At 40.6% G+C, this 18,778-nt stretch overlaps 1 protein-coding gene across 1 annotated transcript in view; it reads right to left on the bottom strand.

Annotated features, from left to right (window-relative positions):
• Positions 1–5,226: 5,226 nt before the first annotated feature.
• The window catches only part of CATSPERB (cation channel sperm associated auxiliary subunit beta), a 111,330-nt gene continuing 97,778 nt past the window's right edge, over positions 5,227–18,778 (bottom strand). The window contains 6 exon segments of the mRNA XM_027569473.1: positions 5,227–6,750; positions 12,077–12,151; positions 13,049–13,149; positions 14,405–14,420; positions 14,422–14,541; positions 15,845–15,955. Of these exon segments, the coding sequence (XP_027425274.1) occupies positions 6,535–6,750; positions 12,077–12,151; positions 13,049–13,149; positions 14,405–14,420; positions 14,422–14,541; positions 15,845–15,955 (639 nt within the window). The 3' untranslated portion in view covers positions 5,227–6,534.

The raw sequence follows: 18,778 nt of genomic DNA, 5'->3' as shown, positions 1-18,778 counted from the left end.
CGAAGCCTATCATTGAGATAGCTTTACTAGTGAGTTTCAAATCTTTATGGAACAGATAATCCATACTTTAAAGGAACACTTCCATAAAAGAGGGAAAGCGGCCAAACTCATTTTATAACAGAACTAGAAGAAAATATTAGCTAGCCAGACTCAACAGGGTATTAGAAAAAGAAAACATCACGGTCAAGTAGGGTTTATTCTAGGAATGCAAGAATGGTTCAAGTAAGGTCAAATTACAAGTCTAGAAGGCAGAATGACTTGTGGTTATAACTTTTCCTCTGCCAGAGAACTTTTCCATCCGACAAAGAAGCCTTTCCTTCCATGTGCCTGGGAGCCAACAGTCAGCATAATTAACCAGTAACCTCCCCAAGGTCAAAAAAGAGACCTTCCTCATTATAGATACTGGAGCATGATGCAGCACAAAGAATCACCCTGAGGATCACTAGCTGCTATTCTGATTCTCCTGAAAACACGAGCGCATTCACTATTCTTGAATTGAGAAGGGAAGAAGATTTTGCCATTCCAGAAAGGAGAGTGCTGGTTGCCACAAACAGAATAAGGTTAGTTATCACCCAAATTGAATTACATCATTACTATTATTACCCTAAAGTCCTACCATTACAGTAAAAACTTAAACGTATCTAAATACTAGATATTTGTCTACTTTCCCCATGGCATTAAGGGTGTTCTTATGATGTGAATATCTTTTACCTCGAGTGTCAATAATCAACAAATCATACATGAGAATAGTTTTGAATAGGGAATGAACCAGAATTTATTCATAAAATATAAGAAAGCCCTCGCAGACGATGACTGTCTGACTTCGTTAGTTTCTCCTGCAGATACCAAAGGGTCTGATGCCCAAGGGTCTGATAAGTACTTGTTAAAATTGATTTGAGTTAGAGGGTAAAAATTGAATAGGTTTCTATGAGTAAGACAGCAGCCGCTTTATTAGGAGGTTTAAATGTATGTGTCCTCCTGAAAATGTCGAAGTCAAGGTCCTTGACCCCAAGTGAACATTGAAGATGTTGTAGTGTGATTTTTCATTCTCATGGGAAAAAGTACCAGATCATTGAGCACAGAACCTGTAATCATTCACTCCCTTGTTTCAACACTTTTTTTTTTTTTTTTTGAGAGAGAGAGTGCAGGGCAGGGGCAGGGGCAGAGAGAGAGGGAGAGAGAATCTTAAGCTCAGCGTGGAGCCAATGACACCAGGCTTGATTTCACGACCCTGAGATCATGACCTGAGCCGAAGTCAAGGGTCAGTTGCTTAACTCACTGAGCCACCCAGGAGCCTCTGACAGTTATTCTTTCCATAGCCATTCGGCTAACTTATATTGAGGAGGGGAAACTAGATACGAACAGAAAGAAAAGTATAGAAGGGTCTTCACAAGATTGTTAACATTGATAATAGACGAACTGCAGGCAGAAAAAAAAGGCTGGGTCTTAAAACAAAATCACATTATTTTCATCGTTGGAAAACCTTCGATCCTTTTGTCATTTTCTTCTTTCAGACATGCAAACTGAAAGTAAATAATGTCTTTAACAGATCCAAATCTGCACACAACCTGAAATGTTTTGCATACATCCTACCATCTTCTATACTACACGAGGCTACTCAATGTTCATTTATTTCTCTGAAAATTTTTCTTCCATTTCTTTGTTACTTCTTCTTTTTGACTTCTCAAAACCTTTATCATCCTTCGAGATCCAATTTGGCCATTTCCACTTCACATGAGACTCCTCAAATGGCAACCCTTTTTCCTGGGCTCACCACTGGCCACCCCAAAACAAGCTAACAACCAACCAACCAACAAGGGGCACTGTGCTTACTGACAGTGCAGGAACCATTAAGATGTAGGGCTCCTATGCAAGGATTATTCTAACCAAGCAAAACCTCAACATAAGGGCCATTAGTGCCACTGAACACATTTCATAATTTTAAGCATCTTTAATGAAAGTCACACTAAATAAATCTAGACATGGGGTTTTGGTTTTGGTTTTTTTTTTAACTAGGAGAAACCTACATATAGTAAACTACAAATGTCATTTGGCAGTCATGTTATAGAATATACACATACATACACACGGATCCCAAACTTAACAGATTAAGAAAATATGCCAAAATTTAAGTGGTATGATTTTAATTCTTCTTTCCTAGACTTTTATTTTCTAAATTTTCCAGTTACTGCTCTTAAAATCAGAGACAAAAAAACCCCACTCCTTTTACTTTTGTTAAACTCATATCCCATCATAAATTAGAACACATCAAAATCATAAGGATTCTCCAAAGCTTCTTCTTTTGAGTCCTTTCTTTGTATTCATTTATAAATTTTTCAACAAATATTTATTATCTACTTTGTGCCTGTGGGATGCTAGGTATTTTGCTACTTTATCTGAACTTCTCTTATAACAGGATGCTCTTGTGTTGTACTTACGGTTTCCCTTGCTCCCCTGAATTTGATAATAAAGTGTTTTTATTCCTCAATCATTTACTGAACACCAGGCATGCAGTAGTCACTATACTAGATAGGCATTTCAAGGAAATGTGACAGCAAATTAGCACCACACCCAGTGCAGGGGCAGACAAGTGTGTAAATAGCAGAAGTGGGCTAATAAGCATGATAATATAGAAATGAGCACATGCAATGCTATTCAAAGTAAAGGAAAACTAATTATCAAAGAAAGGAGGAAACCTTGCAATAGGGAAGACATTTCAACTGGGCCTTGAGTAATGGGTCAAATAATCTTGGATGAGGAAGGAGGAGGCTGGGAGGGGAGGAGGAGGCTCACAAAGAGGAGGAGGCTGGCAGGGAGGAGGCTGGCAGGGGGAAGGAGGCTGATGGGGCAGGAGGAGGCTAGCAGGGGAGCACGAGGCTGGCAGGGAGGACGAGGCTAACAGGAGGAGGTTGGCAGTGGGGAGAAGTGATAGGGAAGTGCAGGTGCCCAGCTGATGAAGGCTTTGCACAAATGACCACTGCCAAGACCAGCAGAACGATGCAACGAGGTCCAGCCCAGACCACACCATCTTGAGCAAATAAAGTAGTTATTGTTTTAAGTCACTAAACTGAGGAGTTGGTTACACAGCAATAGAAAACAGAAGCAGTCAGGTAAGAGAGGGATCTTAAAACTTGTTATTTAGAACAAAAGTCTTGTTGGGCTTGGCCATGTGATTTGATCTGGCTAATGGAATGTGAGCAGCCTTGCTTTAGGTAGCGCAGATGATTCGGTCTCTTCTGTCTGGTCCCGTGCTGTGAGAAGAGCTGGCTGGGTGACCCCTGCTCTATAGCCTATGGTCCAGAACCACAGACATGTAGGGCAGACCTGCTTGGAGGCAAACCACCACAGCCAATCCACAGACCAGTGAGCAAGAGATACTTGTTTGTTGCCCTGAGCCCAAGAGCTGAGATGTAAGGGTTGTTGCTGCTCTAAAATCTGACTGCTTTGCTCAGCCAAGCAAATACCATCTAAAGTCTTCCTTCAGTGAAACCTTGACAGCTTCCTGATGGCCTCCCTTGCAGGCTGAATCTCAAAATCCCTCCTGTGCCCCACTCTTTGGTGGATTTGGACTCAAAATAGACAGGAAGGTGTTAAACAGAAAAGAGTTACATCCCACAGTTGCAGTGCTCCTTTTATTGTCAAAACCCCGGGGAAATTTTTATGGGCCAGCAGTTTTGAGGTGTTTGACCAAAGACTGAAGAACATAGTGCTGATTATTCTCAATCTGTTGCCATAGTGATGCTGTATTCAGTATGCTAGCTGAGGCTGCTAGCTGGGGTTCTAAGGGATTGGATTAACTAATGCAAATCTGGCCCAATATGTGCACCATGCCAGGTGACACTGAAAGGCCATATAGCACCTGACCAGTGGAGAGGAATTCAGACCGATGACACCTGGATGTCTCTTTCCTTTTTTTTGGTCATTAAGAGTGGATTGATAAAGGAAGAGTTTGAATCTTTCAAGGCATGCTCCCTGACCTTCTCTGTACATAGGTAATGTTTCTACAGCCCTTTCTAAGTGCCAGGCTCTGTTCTAAGCACTTTGTGTATTAAGTCCTTTAATTCACAAGCAATCCAATGAAGTAAGTCACATTATTATATTGACAAAGAAACTGAGACACAGAGAAATCGGTTTCTCAAGATAGCACAGCTAGAAAGTGGCAAAGACAGCATTCCAACCCAAGTGTTCCTACCTTGGAGGCCAAGCTCTTACCCACCACGCTGTATAGCAGGATTGGATGAGGGTGGGTAGTGCTGTAGTTAGAGCTGGATGCCTGGTCTTGATGGAGATGGGCAGTGCCGAGGACCACCATGTCCAGCATGCTCATAATGACAGCAGAGTAGGCACAGTAATCATGGTACAGGGGCAACCGATGAAAACCCTGGAACTTGGCATATTGCTCTAGTTCAAGCTCAATCCTTCCCTTGGCAGGGCAGCAATGTACCTTTACTGTTCTGCCCGCTCTGGCTCTGTGCCCCAGTCTGGTGGGAAGCAAGTTGACCACCTCACTATGCTATAGAATAGTAGGTTTCAGGGACCTGAGAAGCATGTAGTAGCAACTTCTTAAGATATCTTGATATGGTATATGTGTGATGGAGTAGAAAGTCAAACTCAACAAGAATACACTTTAGCAAAGTTTGGGCTAATTCAGATTCTGGAGCCTGTGGGGGCCTCCTAATCCAGGGTAAAGGACAGGCAAGAGCGCCTTGCATTCCCTACCACATAGAAGGATAAACAGTACCTGGCAGGTCGTTTGGGAAATGTGAGGCAGCCCACATCACATACCATTTAGAATATTCTGCTCTAATGCATTTTGGTTCTAAAAGTGGCAGCTTTGAGTGGCATCTAGTCCAATAGAGGCTGTAGTACAGATCTGGTTACTCTCTTCTCATGAACCCGCAGACCCATGAACAAATTTACGTCTTGTTTGTATCAATCTCTGTGAAGAGTCTGAGATTTTATCCTACTTGCAAACGTACAAGGTAGTTCTGGGTGCCGGGTGAAGACACCCAGCCTGCCCATTCGCTCCGAAAGCCTTATATGCTTCCATGGTATTCTTCCATCTCTGCCCCTTTATGCGCCAACACAAGGAATGGGACAACCCTTGCCCCCCAAAATGCGAATAGTAAAGCCCTGATGAATTTTTTCAGAATTTTCTAATCAGAAAATCTAGACAGAAGTTATTCTCACTTCCACATATGTTGAAGTTTTGTGTTAAGTCAACATTTTATTTTAATTACGCTTGGGGAGATACAATCATCTTTTCAGCACGTATGGATTCTTAAGTGTTTTGATCTCTCAGAGGCAAATTTGCCTCTGACTCTGTCCGCAACTTCACAAAAACAAGTGAGGCAATGCGTTGATGTTCTGGGATTCACTGCATTATTGTTACTCTGTCACCCAGAAACGGGTGGTCTTATGATAAGGAGAAGGTCTGTTGAAAGTTCATGCACAATGGCCCCTTGGACACTGGCAATTTCCCTGGTTGCTGGAATATATGTCCCGTGTCATAATCCCCAGTATACAGGGTGGTTTCCTATAGCTACAGCACAGTCACTTGGGAGACAAGGGATGGAGAGTGAATGATTTCACTTAATAAAACCCTACTGAGATTTCTGCTTTCTGTGTCCTGAACAAGGGGTCTCTCTAGCCAGTGTAGCAGTGCTTCTTTCTGTGAACACGATAATGATTCCACTGAATTGGAAACCAAGACTGTCATGTGGCTTTTCTTGGTTCCCGGTATATGAGGAAAACACACTCTTCTGGACTAGATACTTAGCTTCTCCTTACGTTGTCAAAGCAGTGTGCCACTCCTTCAGAGCTTTGCCAAGAGACTATAGCTCTGATCTCGGAATGTATTGTCATCTTCTATTTGGGAACGGGTGCTTTGACAGAGCATGCAGAGGTACATCTTTTGGAATTCCACATGCTTGTATGTAGGTTTGTAAACCAATACCTTGCCCAGTGTTCTTCCAACACCCCCATAATGGAGGTCACATTTCCCTCTTTTTAGGTACTACTATCTCGTTTTGAAATTGCTTCAAGAAACCCAAATGGCTTTCTCTTTAATTCCCATGAAGCTCTGCCAGCACACTTGCAGATGAGCCTCCCCGACACCTGCCTTTCTCTGGCATGACTGCATTCTACCCATGTTCTTTCTTGAACAGAGCAAGGCTCGGGTGTCCTGATCCCACAGCATGGGCTCTAGTCAATAAAAGCCAAAAAATACCAAAACCCCATTCCAAGCTAAAAAATACAGAAAACGCAGTCCACACAGAGATGCTTATTCATTTTACAGTTTTGTAAAAACTTCAAGGAAAATCTTCTATGTAAGCGTTAACAGAAGACATTTTCCACATATTTAAAATAAGAAAACAGAACAGTAAACATATTTGACGAGTAGCGATTTGAGTTATAAATGGTCATCCTGAAGTATTTTTTTCTTGTTTTTATATTAACATTTAAATATATTGTTCTAGGAATTGTCTCATAAAGCCAGGACATTCAGAGAAAATTGTGATTATCACCGGTTCCCTATTCAGATTTTGATCTATGAGCCATCTGATTCATGCTGAAATTTGACAAGTTCACTTTGTTTCTCCTCATCAATTTTTGGCACATATCACTTGGGTGGATGTTACGTATTTGAAACATAAATGTTGTAAAAATTAACCCCCCCAGCGCTACAGCCGCTGCAACAGCTATGAGTGTGTGTCCTGGAAATGGCAATGGTACTTCATCAACATAAATCTGCAACAGAAAAAGCACAGTCTTTTAGTTTTCTGAATCTAGTCATTTAAGACGCTGAACTTTATATGATTTCCATTAACGGTGGAGACACTATTAATCAATTTAGCAAACTTCTGCTCAGGTACCTACAGATATTCAGCATCCACAAAGCCTAGAAACAGTCTCTGGACAATCTGGTAAGTAACCGTTTGCACGCAATACAGAACATAAATTCTATTGTCCTAGGTCTTTAACCACAGAGGTCGGCAGGATACTTAGATGGCAGGAAAACACTCTGTGTTCAATTACAGAGGAACGACAGAGTGCCATGGGAACACAGTTAGGAAATGCCTAACTGCGAGGGTGACCAGGGAAAGCACTTCCTGAGCTGCATCTTGAAGAACAAGTGGGTTCACAGAAGACAAGGAGAAGAATGGCATTCCAGGGAGAGGAATAAGCATGTGCTCCTTCAAGCTGTCATCTTTTTAGAAAATCCTCTATGTGCCAACATAGGGAAACTTCTGTATATTCAAACGCTTCCTACACCTGAATGGATAACAAATAAAAGACGAGTGCCTAGAAGAGAGACGGATTGTTGACAGAGAGGCACAGAGGTGTCTTTTTCTCTGAGACTTGAGGCTAGGATGGGTGCCATATACGTTAATTCTGGAAGTGGGGGCATATAGAGAGTAAGGTGGTTCGAGCCCAGTGACTTGGGTTTTCTCTGTGAAGTAGGAAGCTAGATCATATTTTGAGGTAGAAGAAAGTAGAGATGAGTGGAAATAGGACAGTGGAGAATGTGGGAAAATGCTAAGGATGGGTAAGCGCTTTAGGATACAGCTCAGGTTAAAGGTACCACCATCCTCCCCACTGACCAAAGGAGGTATGCCTTTTCTTTGAAACAACCCTCATATGCCATCGATTCTTTTACGATATCTCTCAGATTCATTCTTTCCTTTCCATTTTCAATCCTGCTACTGTGAGCTTTATTACCTCCCTTTGTATGAACAAACCGCTCAGCCTCCTCTCTGGGCTGTCAATCCATGTTGACATAATAACATTGCCAGATTTGTTTTTGTAAGACACCCGTCTGTCTATAAAACACCTTAAAAAAAAAAAAGTGAAGGGCGCCTGGGTGGCTCAGTTGGTTGGGCGACTGCCTTCGGCTCAGGTCATGATCCTGGAGTCCCGGGATCGAGTCCCGCATCGGGCTCCCCGCTCGGCGGGGAGTCTGCTTCTCCTTCTGACCCTCCCCCCTCTCATGTTCTCTCTCTCTCTATCTCATTCTCTCTCTCAAATAAATAAATAAATCTCTAAAAAAAAAAAAAGAAAACAGAACTCTTTCTCTAAAAAAAAAAAAAAAAGTGAAGTTGCTTTATTTGCAACGAAAATAATTTTGATGATACAGAACTGGTACCGGAAGTGGGATGTTATAAGCAGCAGAATTGAAAAGGTGGTCCTGGCTAAGTGGTGTGGAAAGCAGTGAGAAACCGTTCTTTCCCATCTGGGCAGTTAAGTATCCTCGTGGTAATGGATCAGCTGGCTTAGCCATCTCCTGTTGTACTGTAGAGCCAATGGTGTGTGCCCAATGGTACTGGAATTATTGGGAATTTGATAGAAAATGTTAGATATTGGATGTGATATTCCACTTGTGGTCTTCAGGATGGTACTACAAGAAAACAAAAATCTTCCTTCTAAGCAGGACCATCAGGGAGTATGGATGATTAGCTTTGTTAAGAAAGATCTAATCTGTTTGTGGCCAATGAGAGAGACAATTGTATGCTATGTGTAATCACAAAAGTGAATTTTCTTTTCCATGCTGAAGTTAGAAAGAGCCAGAGGAAACAATTCATTGTAATCTTGGTCTATTTGGCTTTAGTTTGCATCTTTCCGTTCTGCTTCCTCAGTGTTGGGTATCTCCCCTCTTAGACCCCACAGCCCTCATGGCTGGACAGCAGCTCTTGGGGCCACAAGCTGTTTTGTTCAATATCATCAAAAAAGAGCAAATCCATGTCTCAGCATTTGGTGCAAAAATCCTGTGATTCACTCTGACTGGACTGCTGTAGACCATGGGCTCCATCCCTGAACACCTTTTTCAAAAATGTTTAATAGCTTCTTCTTGCTGACAGGAACATTCTAAAGTTCTTATTATGAGCTTTAAGGTCTCCCACAGTTTGACCCTAACCTATCCACTTTCTCATACAGAACCTTACATTCCAGCCAAATAGATAGAAGCCGTTCAAGAGATAAGCTTGATGCTTTCTCTTACTTGTGTTTTTGCTGCTGCTGTTCCCTCCACCCAGAATGACTTCCTTACCCAATGTTTACATAAAATAAAGTTTTAGTCACCTTACTAGACTCTAGAAACATCTCACTTGTTCAGTTAAGCCATCCATTATTTTTTAAGAGTAGAAGGCTGTATCACCTCTGAATTCTGTATTCGCCAGCTAAATGGCCATGTCTACAGTTCTTGAAAACAGTTTTTCTTCAAATGTTTCCCTTCCATTCTTCTTTGACTATCCAAATATTCCACACCATGTCTAAAAAAAGGTTAAACCCCAGAATCATAGAAGAGTGTCTCCTAGACACATTATCTCTTTACTGCCAAAATACTTCGACTTGTATTTCTTAAACACAAAGAATTCACTTAAATAGCCACAGTGTAATTGCCAACATCAAGGCATCAACACTGAGACAGTGCTGTTCTCTAATCTACAGGCGTTATTCAAATTTTGTCAATTACCCCAATAATGTCCTTTAAGGTGCGCAAAAATCCCCATTGTTTCAGGATACTTTCAAAAGCAGGTGTCGACAGTCCCAAGAAACTTACACTCTTTTTCTACTGTTAATGATTCTCTCCCTCGGTTAACTGTACAATCACTTCCCGTCTTTCTTTTATTTTTTATTTTTTTGTGGTTCCTCCTTCATTCCAGAAGCTTTGTTTCCTTCTGTTGACACTTCTTTTCAGTCTGAAGAAATTCTTTGTGTTTTTTAAAAAGAGAAGTTCCGCCAACAGCGATTATCTTGGTTTTCCTTCATCTGAGAGTGCTTTTATTTTTCCTTCATTCCTGAAGGATATTGTCACTGGATACAGAATTCTGGATTGGCAGTCCTTCCTCCCATGTTGGGCAACTTTCTTCTAGCTCCCATGGTTTCTGAGGAAATATCAGCAGTCATTCAAATTATTGTTCACTTACATGGCTTTGTTGTTGCTGTTGTTTTGGCTGCTTTCAATATTTTTTTATCTTTCATTTTTAGTAGTTTGGTTATGATATGTTTAGGCAGAATCTCTATATCTTGCTCTGGATTCACTAAGCTTCTTAAATATGTAAATTTACGTCTTCACCAAATTTGGGACATTTTCAGCCTTTATTCTTTCCTCTTTTCTCTCCTCTTCCTCCCCTCCCTTCCCCTCCCCTCCCTCCCTCCCCACTCTCCTCCCACCTCCCTCTCCTCCCCCTCCCTTACCCCTCCCTTACCCCTCCCCTCCCTCCCCACTCCTCCCTCCCACCTCCCTCTCCTCCCCCTCCCTCCTTACCCCTCCCTTACCCCTCCCCTCCCCTCCCCACTCCTCCTCCCACCTCCCTCTCCTCCCCCTCCCTTACCCCTCCCTTACCCCTCCCCTCCCCTCCCCACTCCTCCTCCCACCTCCCTCTCCTCCCCCTCCCTTACCCCTCCCTTACCCCTCCCCTCCCCTCCCCACTCCTCCTCCCACCTCCCTCTCCCTCCCATTCCTCCTCCCTTTTCTCCCATTCCTCCCCCTCCTCCCCTTCATCATCCTTCTTTTTTCTGCATCAGTCCCTTTTTCTGTCCTGCATGGACTCTGGGGACCAAAAGGTCAGACTTTTGATACTATCACATAGATCCCTGAGGCCATTCTTTTTAAAGTCTTTTTTCTTCAGAGTGGATTTCTACTCGTTTGTTTTCAAATTCACTGATTTTTTTTTCTCTGCATATTTGTTCTGCTAGCAAATCTATCCAGTGATTTTTTAAATTTTAAATATTATATTTTTCAGTTCTAAAATTTCCATTTGGTTTTCTTTTTTATAGCTTCCATTTCTCTGCTGAGAATTTCTCCCTTTCCCTTTTCAGTCATTTCAAAACTCGTTTACCTTTACCTCACAGAGTCTGGTTATCATGGCTGGTTTAAAACATCTTCTGATCATTTCATTTGCCATCAATTGCTGATTGTCTTTTCTTTTGAGAATCTATTATATTTTCTTAGTTATTGGCATATTGAGTGATCTGGGATTTTATCCTGGACATTTAAGATGTTTCTGTTGTGAGACTCTGAGTCTTATTAAAAATTCTCTGGAAAATATTGGGGTTTTGTTTGTTTTAGCAGTTGGCTACACTGGTTGAGTTAAGATCAAGTTACACTTTACTCTCAGTGGTGGCTCTGGTGTCAGTTCAGTTTCAAAACTTTGGCTATGCTCTGTGTCTTTCTGGTTCCTGTGTCACTCAGGGGTTATTCCAGAACTTAAGTGGTGTTTATATTGCAGGTTTATTTTGAAGCCTTTGCTATGCTTCTTTGTTTTTGTTTTTTGAATGACTATATTTTCACCAATTTTATTTTATTTTTTAAGTTTTTATTTAAATTCCAGTTAGTTAACACACATTTACAGCAGTGCAGATCCATTACTGGGGCTGGCCTTAAGGCAGGGTCAGGATAGAAAAAGGAGAGGTGTGGGGGAAGAAGGAGGAACGGGAGAGGGAAAGAGGAAGGAAAGAAGGAGGGAGGGGAGAGAGAGAGAGAGATCTTGTTTTTGATAATGTGGTAACAGTATTTGATAATGAAGGAGTCATTAATCAATTTAATCAAATCCTCATTCCTTCTCATCCTGGTAGCCATTGTCGTTATGTGAAGAAGCATAACTGAATTATTGCACAACATGGGGTAATTTGGGGAGATTGATTTTGGTTCCCAAAACTTTCAGATCTTGATGGCTTTTGGTGTATTAAGACTCTACCATTACAATGAAGATAATCAGGAAGATTGTAATGGAAACTAAAATGTTAAAGACATATGTTTCTTTGGGGACATGGGGTGAGAGGAAATGTGGTAAAAGTCTGAAAATGAGTTAAAAATGGAAGATGGAGAGAGAACAAAAACAAATACAGGCACTTATTAAAATTTTCCCACTACTGATGGGTACTGTTACATGTCATACACTTTACCTTCATCATTACTGACAATGTCACCCCCCTTTCTCCAGGATCCCCTGTCTCCAGGCCTTGTCCATCACACAAATTTTGCCGTTTTTTCTCTTTTGTGTCTCTTGCACTGACACTTGTTATGCTATTTCCCCAGCCATCACCCCATCGGTACCTTGTGCATTTACCATACCTGAAATTCTTCAACTAAGTTACAAAAAGTGACCCCCGGAACAACGGACACTCTGAAGTGAAAAAGCTCAGAGCCCTGTGGAAAAAAGGCACTTGGTCATTAGCAGCACAGACACGTATGTTCCTTTAAGTTAAAATACACACTGGAGCCACTTAACCTATAGATGTTGCAAAGAAAGATAGGATCCCCTTCCTAGGGCATCTACTTCATGTATCAAAATAAAAATGGGGGAAGAAGGACAATAACTGAAACTTGGTTTTAGAATGAAGAAATATAAGGCGCCTGGGTGGCTCAGTCACTAAGCGTCTGCCTTCGGCTCAGGTCATGGTCCCAGGGTCCTGGGATCGAGCCCCACATCGGGCTCCCTGCTCCGCGGGAAGCCTGCTTCTCCCTCTCCCACTCCCCGTGCTTGTGCTCTCTCTCTCTCACTGTGTGTCTCTCTGTCAAATAAATAAAATCTAAAAAAAAAAAAAAGAATGAAGAAATGTAAACATAAAGCCTAACATGACCTTGATAGGTAATTTGGGCTAATCCCCATATTCATGGTTTTGATATGTCCACTTGTTTTTATCAGCTTTTGTAACAATTATCTGGATTATATCAACTTCATGTGTTCTTACGGGCAGCTAGAACCAGAAGACATACCTGTGTACATTCAGATGAAGGATACCAAAACCGTTTTATTCCCTAAATTTGGAAATACCCTTTCTACTCCATCTTGAAAAATAATCTATTAGTTTTGCCTATCAGCTCAAAACATAGTAAGTTAATGTCAAATTCAACTTTCAGATACTTTTAGAAATAATAATATCAAGAGAAAGGGAGGAAAAATAAACACCCTCCATATACTTTAAAGATGCAATTTCTACCATTGATGGATGCTTATACTTTAAAACTTAAACCAATCTTTGTTTAGACATATATGTTTTACTTCAACTCAAAACAGGAAAAACAGAAGTTCTGTCAACTCACCTTTATACTTAAGTTGAGGCCTAAAGGATTATACACTGGAGCATTAAGACGTGGTTCTAAGTAATTTTTCAACTTTTTTACATTGTCTGGTACACTGTGTTCTAAAAGTACATGAAGTATCTTTTAAGCATACTTATAATATTTTCACATCTTGCATAAAATTTGCCACATAATCAAAGTACAATGAAGGATTTTACTCTATAACATGACTAAGTTATCCCAGACTTTCGATTCGGCTTGACTATATAGAAAATATATTTAGGGAAAATTAGGCCTTGTAGCTAACATTGCATCTCCTCAGGGACACTATCAAGAAGGATAAGACCTCTGGGGTGCCTGGGTGGCTCAATCAGTTAATAGTCTGACTTTTGACTTCAGCTCAGGTCATGATCTAAGGATTGTGAGGTCGAGCAGCACGTTGGGCTCCGAGCTGGGCATGGAGCCTGCTTAAGATTCTCTCTCTCCCTCTGCCCCTCCCCAAGTAAAAAAGATCTTATTTTATTATTTAATTATTATTTTTTTAGAAGGCTACATGTCCAGCATGGAGCCCAATGTGGGGCTTGAGCTCAGTGACCCTGAGATCAAGACCTAGGCTGAGATCAAGAGTCAGATGCTTAACCGACTGAGCCACCCAGACACCCGAAAGATTTTATTGTCAAGTAATCTCTACACCCAATGTGGGATTTGAATTTATAACCCCAAGATCAAGAGTCACATGCTTTACTAACTGAGCCAGCCAGGTACCCCTCATTTTTCTTATTTAATAAAGTTTCTGCATCCCTTAAATTATTTTACCATAGAATTTTGAAGAAACTTTGCTTGTAAAATTAGAAGATAGATTCTTTTTTTTTTAAGTTTTATTTATTTAAGTAATCTCTACACCCAACGTGAGCTTGAATTCATGACCTGAGATCAAGAGTCGCATGCTCTTCGGACTGAGCCAGACTGGTGCCCCTAGAAGACAGGTTCTATAGGCTATCTGGCCATACTTTTAGAACTTCCTCTGTAATATTGCAAAAGCAGTCAAAAGAGACAACTATGTAGCACAAACTCAATCATTTTTGCCTCTCATCTACAAAATGGCTTTTCAAATATTTTACCAAAAATGCTTTTATGCCATGAAATCCAGGGCACCGAAAGTAATAATGAAATACATGGGAGCAAGAGGAGGAGAGTGAATAGCAATGTGCCAGTTGATTCAAATTCTTCTCCAAAGAGGGGTGCCTGGGTGGCTCAGTCAGTTAGGTGTCTGACTCTTGGTTGTTCCTTGTGTAAACAGATTTTATAAGCCACTTACCTAGGTAATAACAACATTAATTATAAGACAAAATAACCATAGAAGAAAGCAAACCCTACTTAGTTTCCAGTTTTCCCCTCTTATTCACTTCTGTCACGGTAACCAGATATGGAGTTTCCACTGGGATACGTCCATCCTCACTGTAAATTTCCAAAGAAACTGGATATTGTGTAACTGGAAACTTAAAACGAGGAACCTAAAGTTCAAATTCCAAGAATGAATGTCAATTTGGAAAATTCAAGACTAATTTCATTTCCTCGTAAAGGGTGAATAAATATATTTCCCCAAGAGTTTGGCCATTCTAAATGACATGCGCCTCTTAGGGTTCCTGCCTTCTCGGCCCATGAAAAACAATCTGTCTTACAGTAGAATGAACGTGAACTCCAAAAGTAATGCACAAATATTGTGGTAACAAAATTTGTAACTTTCTTTTGGCCCTTTTCAGGAATTCATTATGATGGTATTCAAACTTTTTTGGCTAACTCATATCTCATAGGGCACTGCATGAATTGGACCTTGCCCACCACCTTTCCGCCTCTCTCCCATCCAGCCATGATCTTTCAGCCACACTCATGAAGCTCAGGCTCTGGAGTCAGAGTCCAAATCTAGCTCTCTCATGTATTAATGATGTAATCTTTGGCAAATTACCTGGCTTGTCTGTGCCTCAAATTAAATGAGGCAAATCATGGAGAGTGCTTAGAGCAGTGTTTAGTAGATAGTAAAAGCTCAACAAATATTATTGCAATTCAGTGAGGGGAGAGTTGTAGGGGTATATATAACAACCTTCCCAATTCACCGCTAACGCTATGCTCGATATGGTATTAAGTGATTTTATATAAAGGATAAATATAGAGAGAGAGCGAGAGAGTCTATAATGCTATCATATAGTCTTACAAGGCCTTGAAATAGACCTACTTAAGTGCACATTTAACTTAGCTAATGCAAACACCAATATCCATCTGATACACCTCTGAACACTTCGAGATTAACAGAATCAAATATTTGACACAGAACCCATTCTCTTAAACAATACTGTACTGTCTTCTATTTTATCAATACTACCAAGCTGAGCTCCTTGATTATAAGGACTTCAACTTCTATATTCCCAGTACTGATACACATTAGATACTCAATAATTTCGGAATGAATCAATATCCATTGTAATCTAGTGTAGTGTATGACAGGTTACAAGTTGTTTTCATATAGATATAGATACACACACACACACACACACACACACACACGTGTGTGTATCTTTATAAGAAGCCTGTGAAATGGACAGTGTGGGCAAGTATTATTCTATTTTGCAGTGGTGGTTCGTTACCTTGTTTTGGAATATTTAAATCCAGATCTTCCGAGCTCTGTGCCCTGTTTAGTTCTATGTCATAATAAGACATTAGTTCCATGTCTTAACTTTCATATTTAATCAAAATGCACACTTCAGAATCTTATATTAATATGAAAGTACTTAGTCTTCAGGCAATTAAAAATTACCTTACCTTTTCTCTGCAATCTGAGAAAGCAACAGCATGTGAAAACTTCTGATCATTTGTGCAGTTACACTCCTCCCGAGTAGACATGTTAGCGCACTGCTTGAATTTACCAGATCTCTGCAAATAGAATATAGGTGACTTGCTTTTTTTGTGGCAGGACTTCTGCAAATTGAGTAAATGTTCACTAAATATTTGTTTCCCGAATGAATAAAATCCCTGAGAAGGTAAGAGGGGGGGAAAGTCCATTAATAATGGACTCAAAGTACAGTATTTCTGAATTTTGTTTCCTTGCTTGGTAATTTGATCTCAAGTATCAGCTGCTTGTCAGGTTGATGATTAACACGCATGAGACCTACAAAGCCTGTGTTATTCTGAATGCAGCACATGAGGACCACCAGACTCCCTGTTCTGGGCCCCTCCCATTGCAGACATGAAGACAGAGACCTAGAAGGAGCCAACGTGGTATGATGGGACTGTGGACTCTATGGAACCCTCTCCAAGTCTACCGTTTCAAACTGCCTTTCTTCGTGGCATTCACCAATGCCATTTAAAATCTCCATTATAACTGTCCATTTGTCATTCATTTTTTATTTGATCACTCTTGCTAGAGATTGGCTTTTGATTTTGATAATCAGCTCTATTTTTTAAAATGTTATTCTTCCTTTTACTTTTTATTTTAGGATTACCATCCCCCCAGCTTCTTTTTTCTTCTTCTTCTTTTTATTGAGATAAAATTCACCATTTTAACCATTTTCAAGCGTACAATTTGGTGAGTTTTAGTACATTAGGAACGTTGTTCAATCGTCATGACTGTCTAATTCCAGAACATTTTCATCAGCCCAAATGGAAACCCTGTACCCATTGATAGTTATTCCCACTGGGGCTCCTGCTTGGTTCAGTCAATGGAACATGGGACTCTTGATCTCAGGGTTGTGAGTTCAAACCCCATTGGTGGGTGTCGAGATTACTTAAAAATAAAATCTTAAAAAAAGTAGTTACTCTTCATTTCCCCCAGCCCATCTATTCATTCTATTTTCTATCTCTATGAATTTTCCTATTCCAGACATCTTATATAAGTGGAAATATACAGTACATAGCTTTTGTGTCTGTTTTCTTTTGTTCAATACTGTTTTGGCAGTATTGCCAAATACTGTGGTGGCCTATGGCAATACTTCATTCCTTTTTACGACTGAGTAATATTCTATTGTGTGGATATTGCCTATTTTGTTTATCCATTCATCAGTTAATGGATATTTGGTTGTTTCCCTTCTTTGGCTATTATGCATAATGCTGATATAAATTTTCTGTTTGAACATACATTTTCAATTTTGGGGGGATGTATATCTAGGAGTAAAATTGTTGGGCCATAGAGTAATTCTCTATGTTTAACTTTCTGAAGACCTGCCAAAATATTTGCTGCACCATTTCATGGTCTCCTCAGCAATGTATAAGGGTTCCAATTTCTCCACATCCTCACCAACATTTGTCATTTTCCATTAAAAATATTATTATAGGTATCCTAATGTGTATGAAGTGGTATCTCATTGTGATTTTGATTTACATTTATGTAAGGATTAATGATATTGAGCATCATTCATGGGCTTGTTGGCCATCTGTATATCTTCTCTGGAGGACTGTCTATTTAGAGACTTCATCTATTTCTGACTGGGTGGTTTGCCTCTTTGTTGTGGAGTTATAAGAGATCTTGAGATAGTCTGGATACTAGATCCTTATCAGATATATGAATTGCAAATATTGTCTCCCATTCAGTGAGTGTCTTTTCACTTTCTTGACAGTGTCCTTTCATCCACACACAGAAGTTTTTAATTGACTGGAATTGAAGAAGAATGCAATATTATAGCTAGTCGTTGCCTGGAGCAGAGCTTCTTACCCCAAAATGCAAGATTCAACAAGAAGTCAACCTCCTCATGTGTTGAGTATATAATAATATATGTACAAATATGCATTATCAGATTGTTCAATAGTCTGAAAGCACTCCTTGTGTCTGGCACTGTTCTGGGTACGAAAGATGCAGTAGAGAGTAAAATAGATTTCAAAACAACAACAACAACCCTGACTTAATGTAGTTTACCTTTTTATGAAACACAATAAATAAAACAAATGAGTAAAACCTTAAAATTGTAATAAGTGCACTGAAGAACAAGAAAGGAGAGAAGGGGGACAGGGAGTGGGTACCACTGGGGGTGGGGCTTCCAAGTCTAAATAGCATGGTCAAGGCAGCCCTCACAACAACGGTGACGTTTAAGCAAAGACCCGAAGACAGTGACAGAGTGCACCATGAACTATCTGGCAGAAGAGCATTCCAGACAGAGCAATTTCCTTGGCTTCAAAGGCCCTGAGATGGAAATTCATCTGGCATATTTGAAGAACTACATGGAGGCCAGTGTGGCTGGAGTAGATAAACCCCGGGGGGAAATCAGGTCAGATGGAATGCCAAGGCCAAATCATAAAGGACCTGACAGACCATTGTAAGAATTTGTATTTAGCTCTGAATTACATGCAATGACAAGGGAGAGTTGTTGTTGTTGTTGTTGTTGTTGTTTAAGATTTTATTTATTTGACAGAGAGAGTACCTCAGGAGGAGCGGCAGGCAGAGGGTAAGGGAGAAGCAGACTCCCCACTGAGCAGGGAACATGATGCGGTGCTCAGTCCCAGGACCCTGAGATCATGACCTGAGCTGAAGTCAGACACCTAACCGACTGAGCCACCCAGGTGCCCCATTAGCCCCTCTCCTCTTACTGCTACTTCTGGATGTGGTTTTGGAGCCAAGAACTCTAAATGGGCCCCTTTCTCCTGACCTCTCCCAGGTTCCTCTTTGGACTTCAAAGGGGATCAGTGGAGTGAGAGCATCTTTTCTCAGACGAAAGGAGCCCCCAGACCCATCTCACATGGCCAGCCCAGTGAAACGAAAGGTATCCT

The sequence above is a fragment of the Zalophus californianus genome, chromosome 6 (assembly GCF_009762305.2).
Source record: "Zalophus californianus isolate mZalCal1 chromosome 6, mZalCal1.pri.v2, whole genome shotgun sequence".
NCBI lineage: Eukaryota > Metazoa > Chordata > Mammalia > Carnivora > Otariidae > Zalophus > Zalophus californianus.
This window is presented reverse-complemented; position numbering and strand designations above follow the sequence as displayed.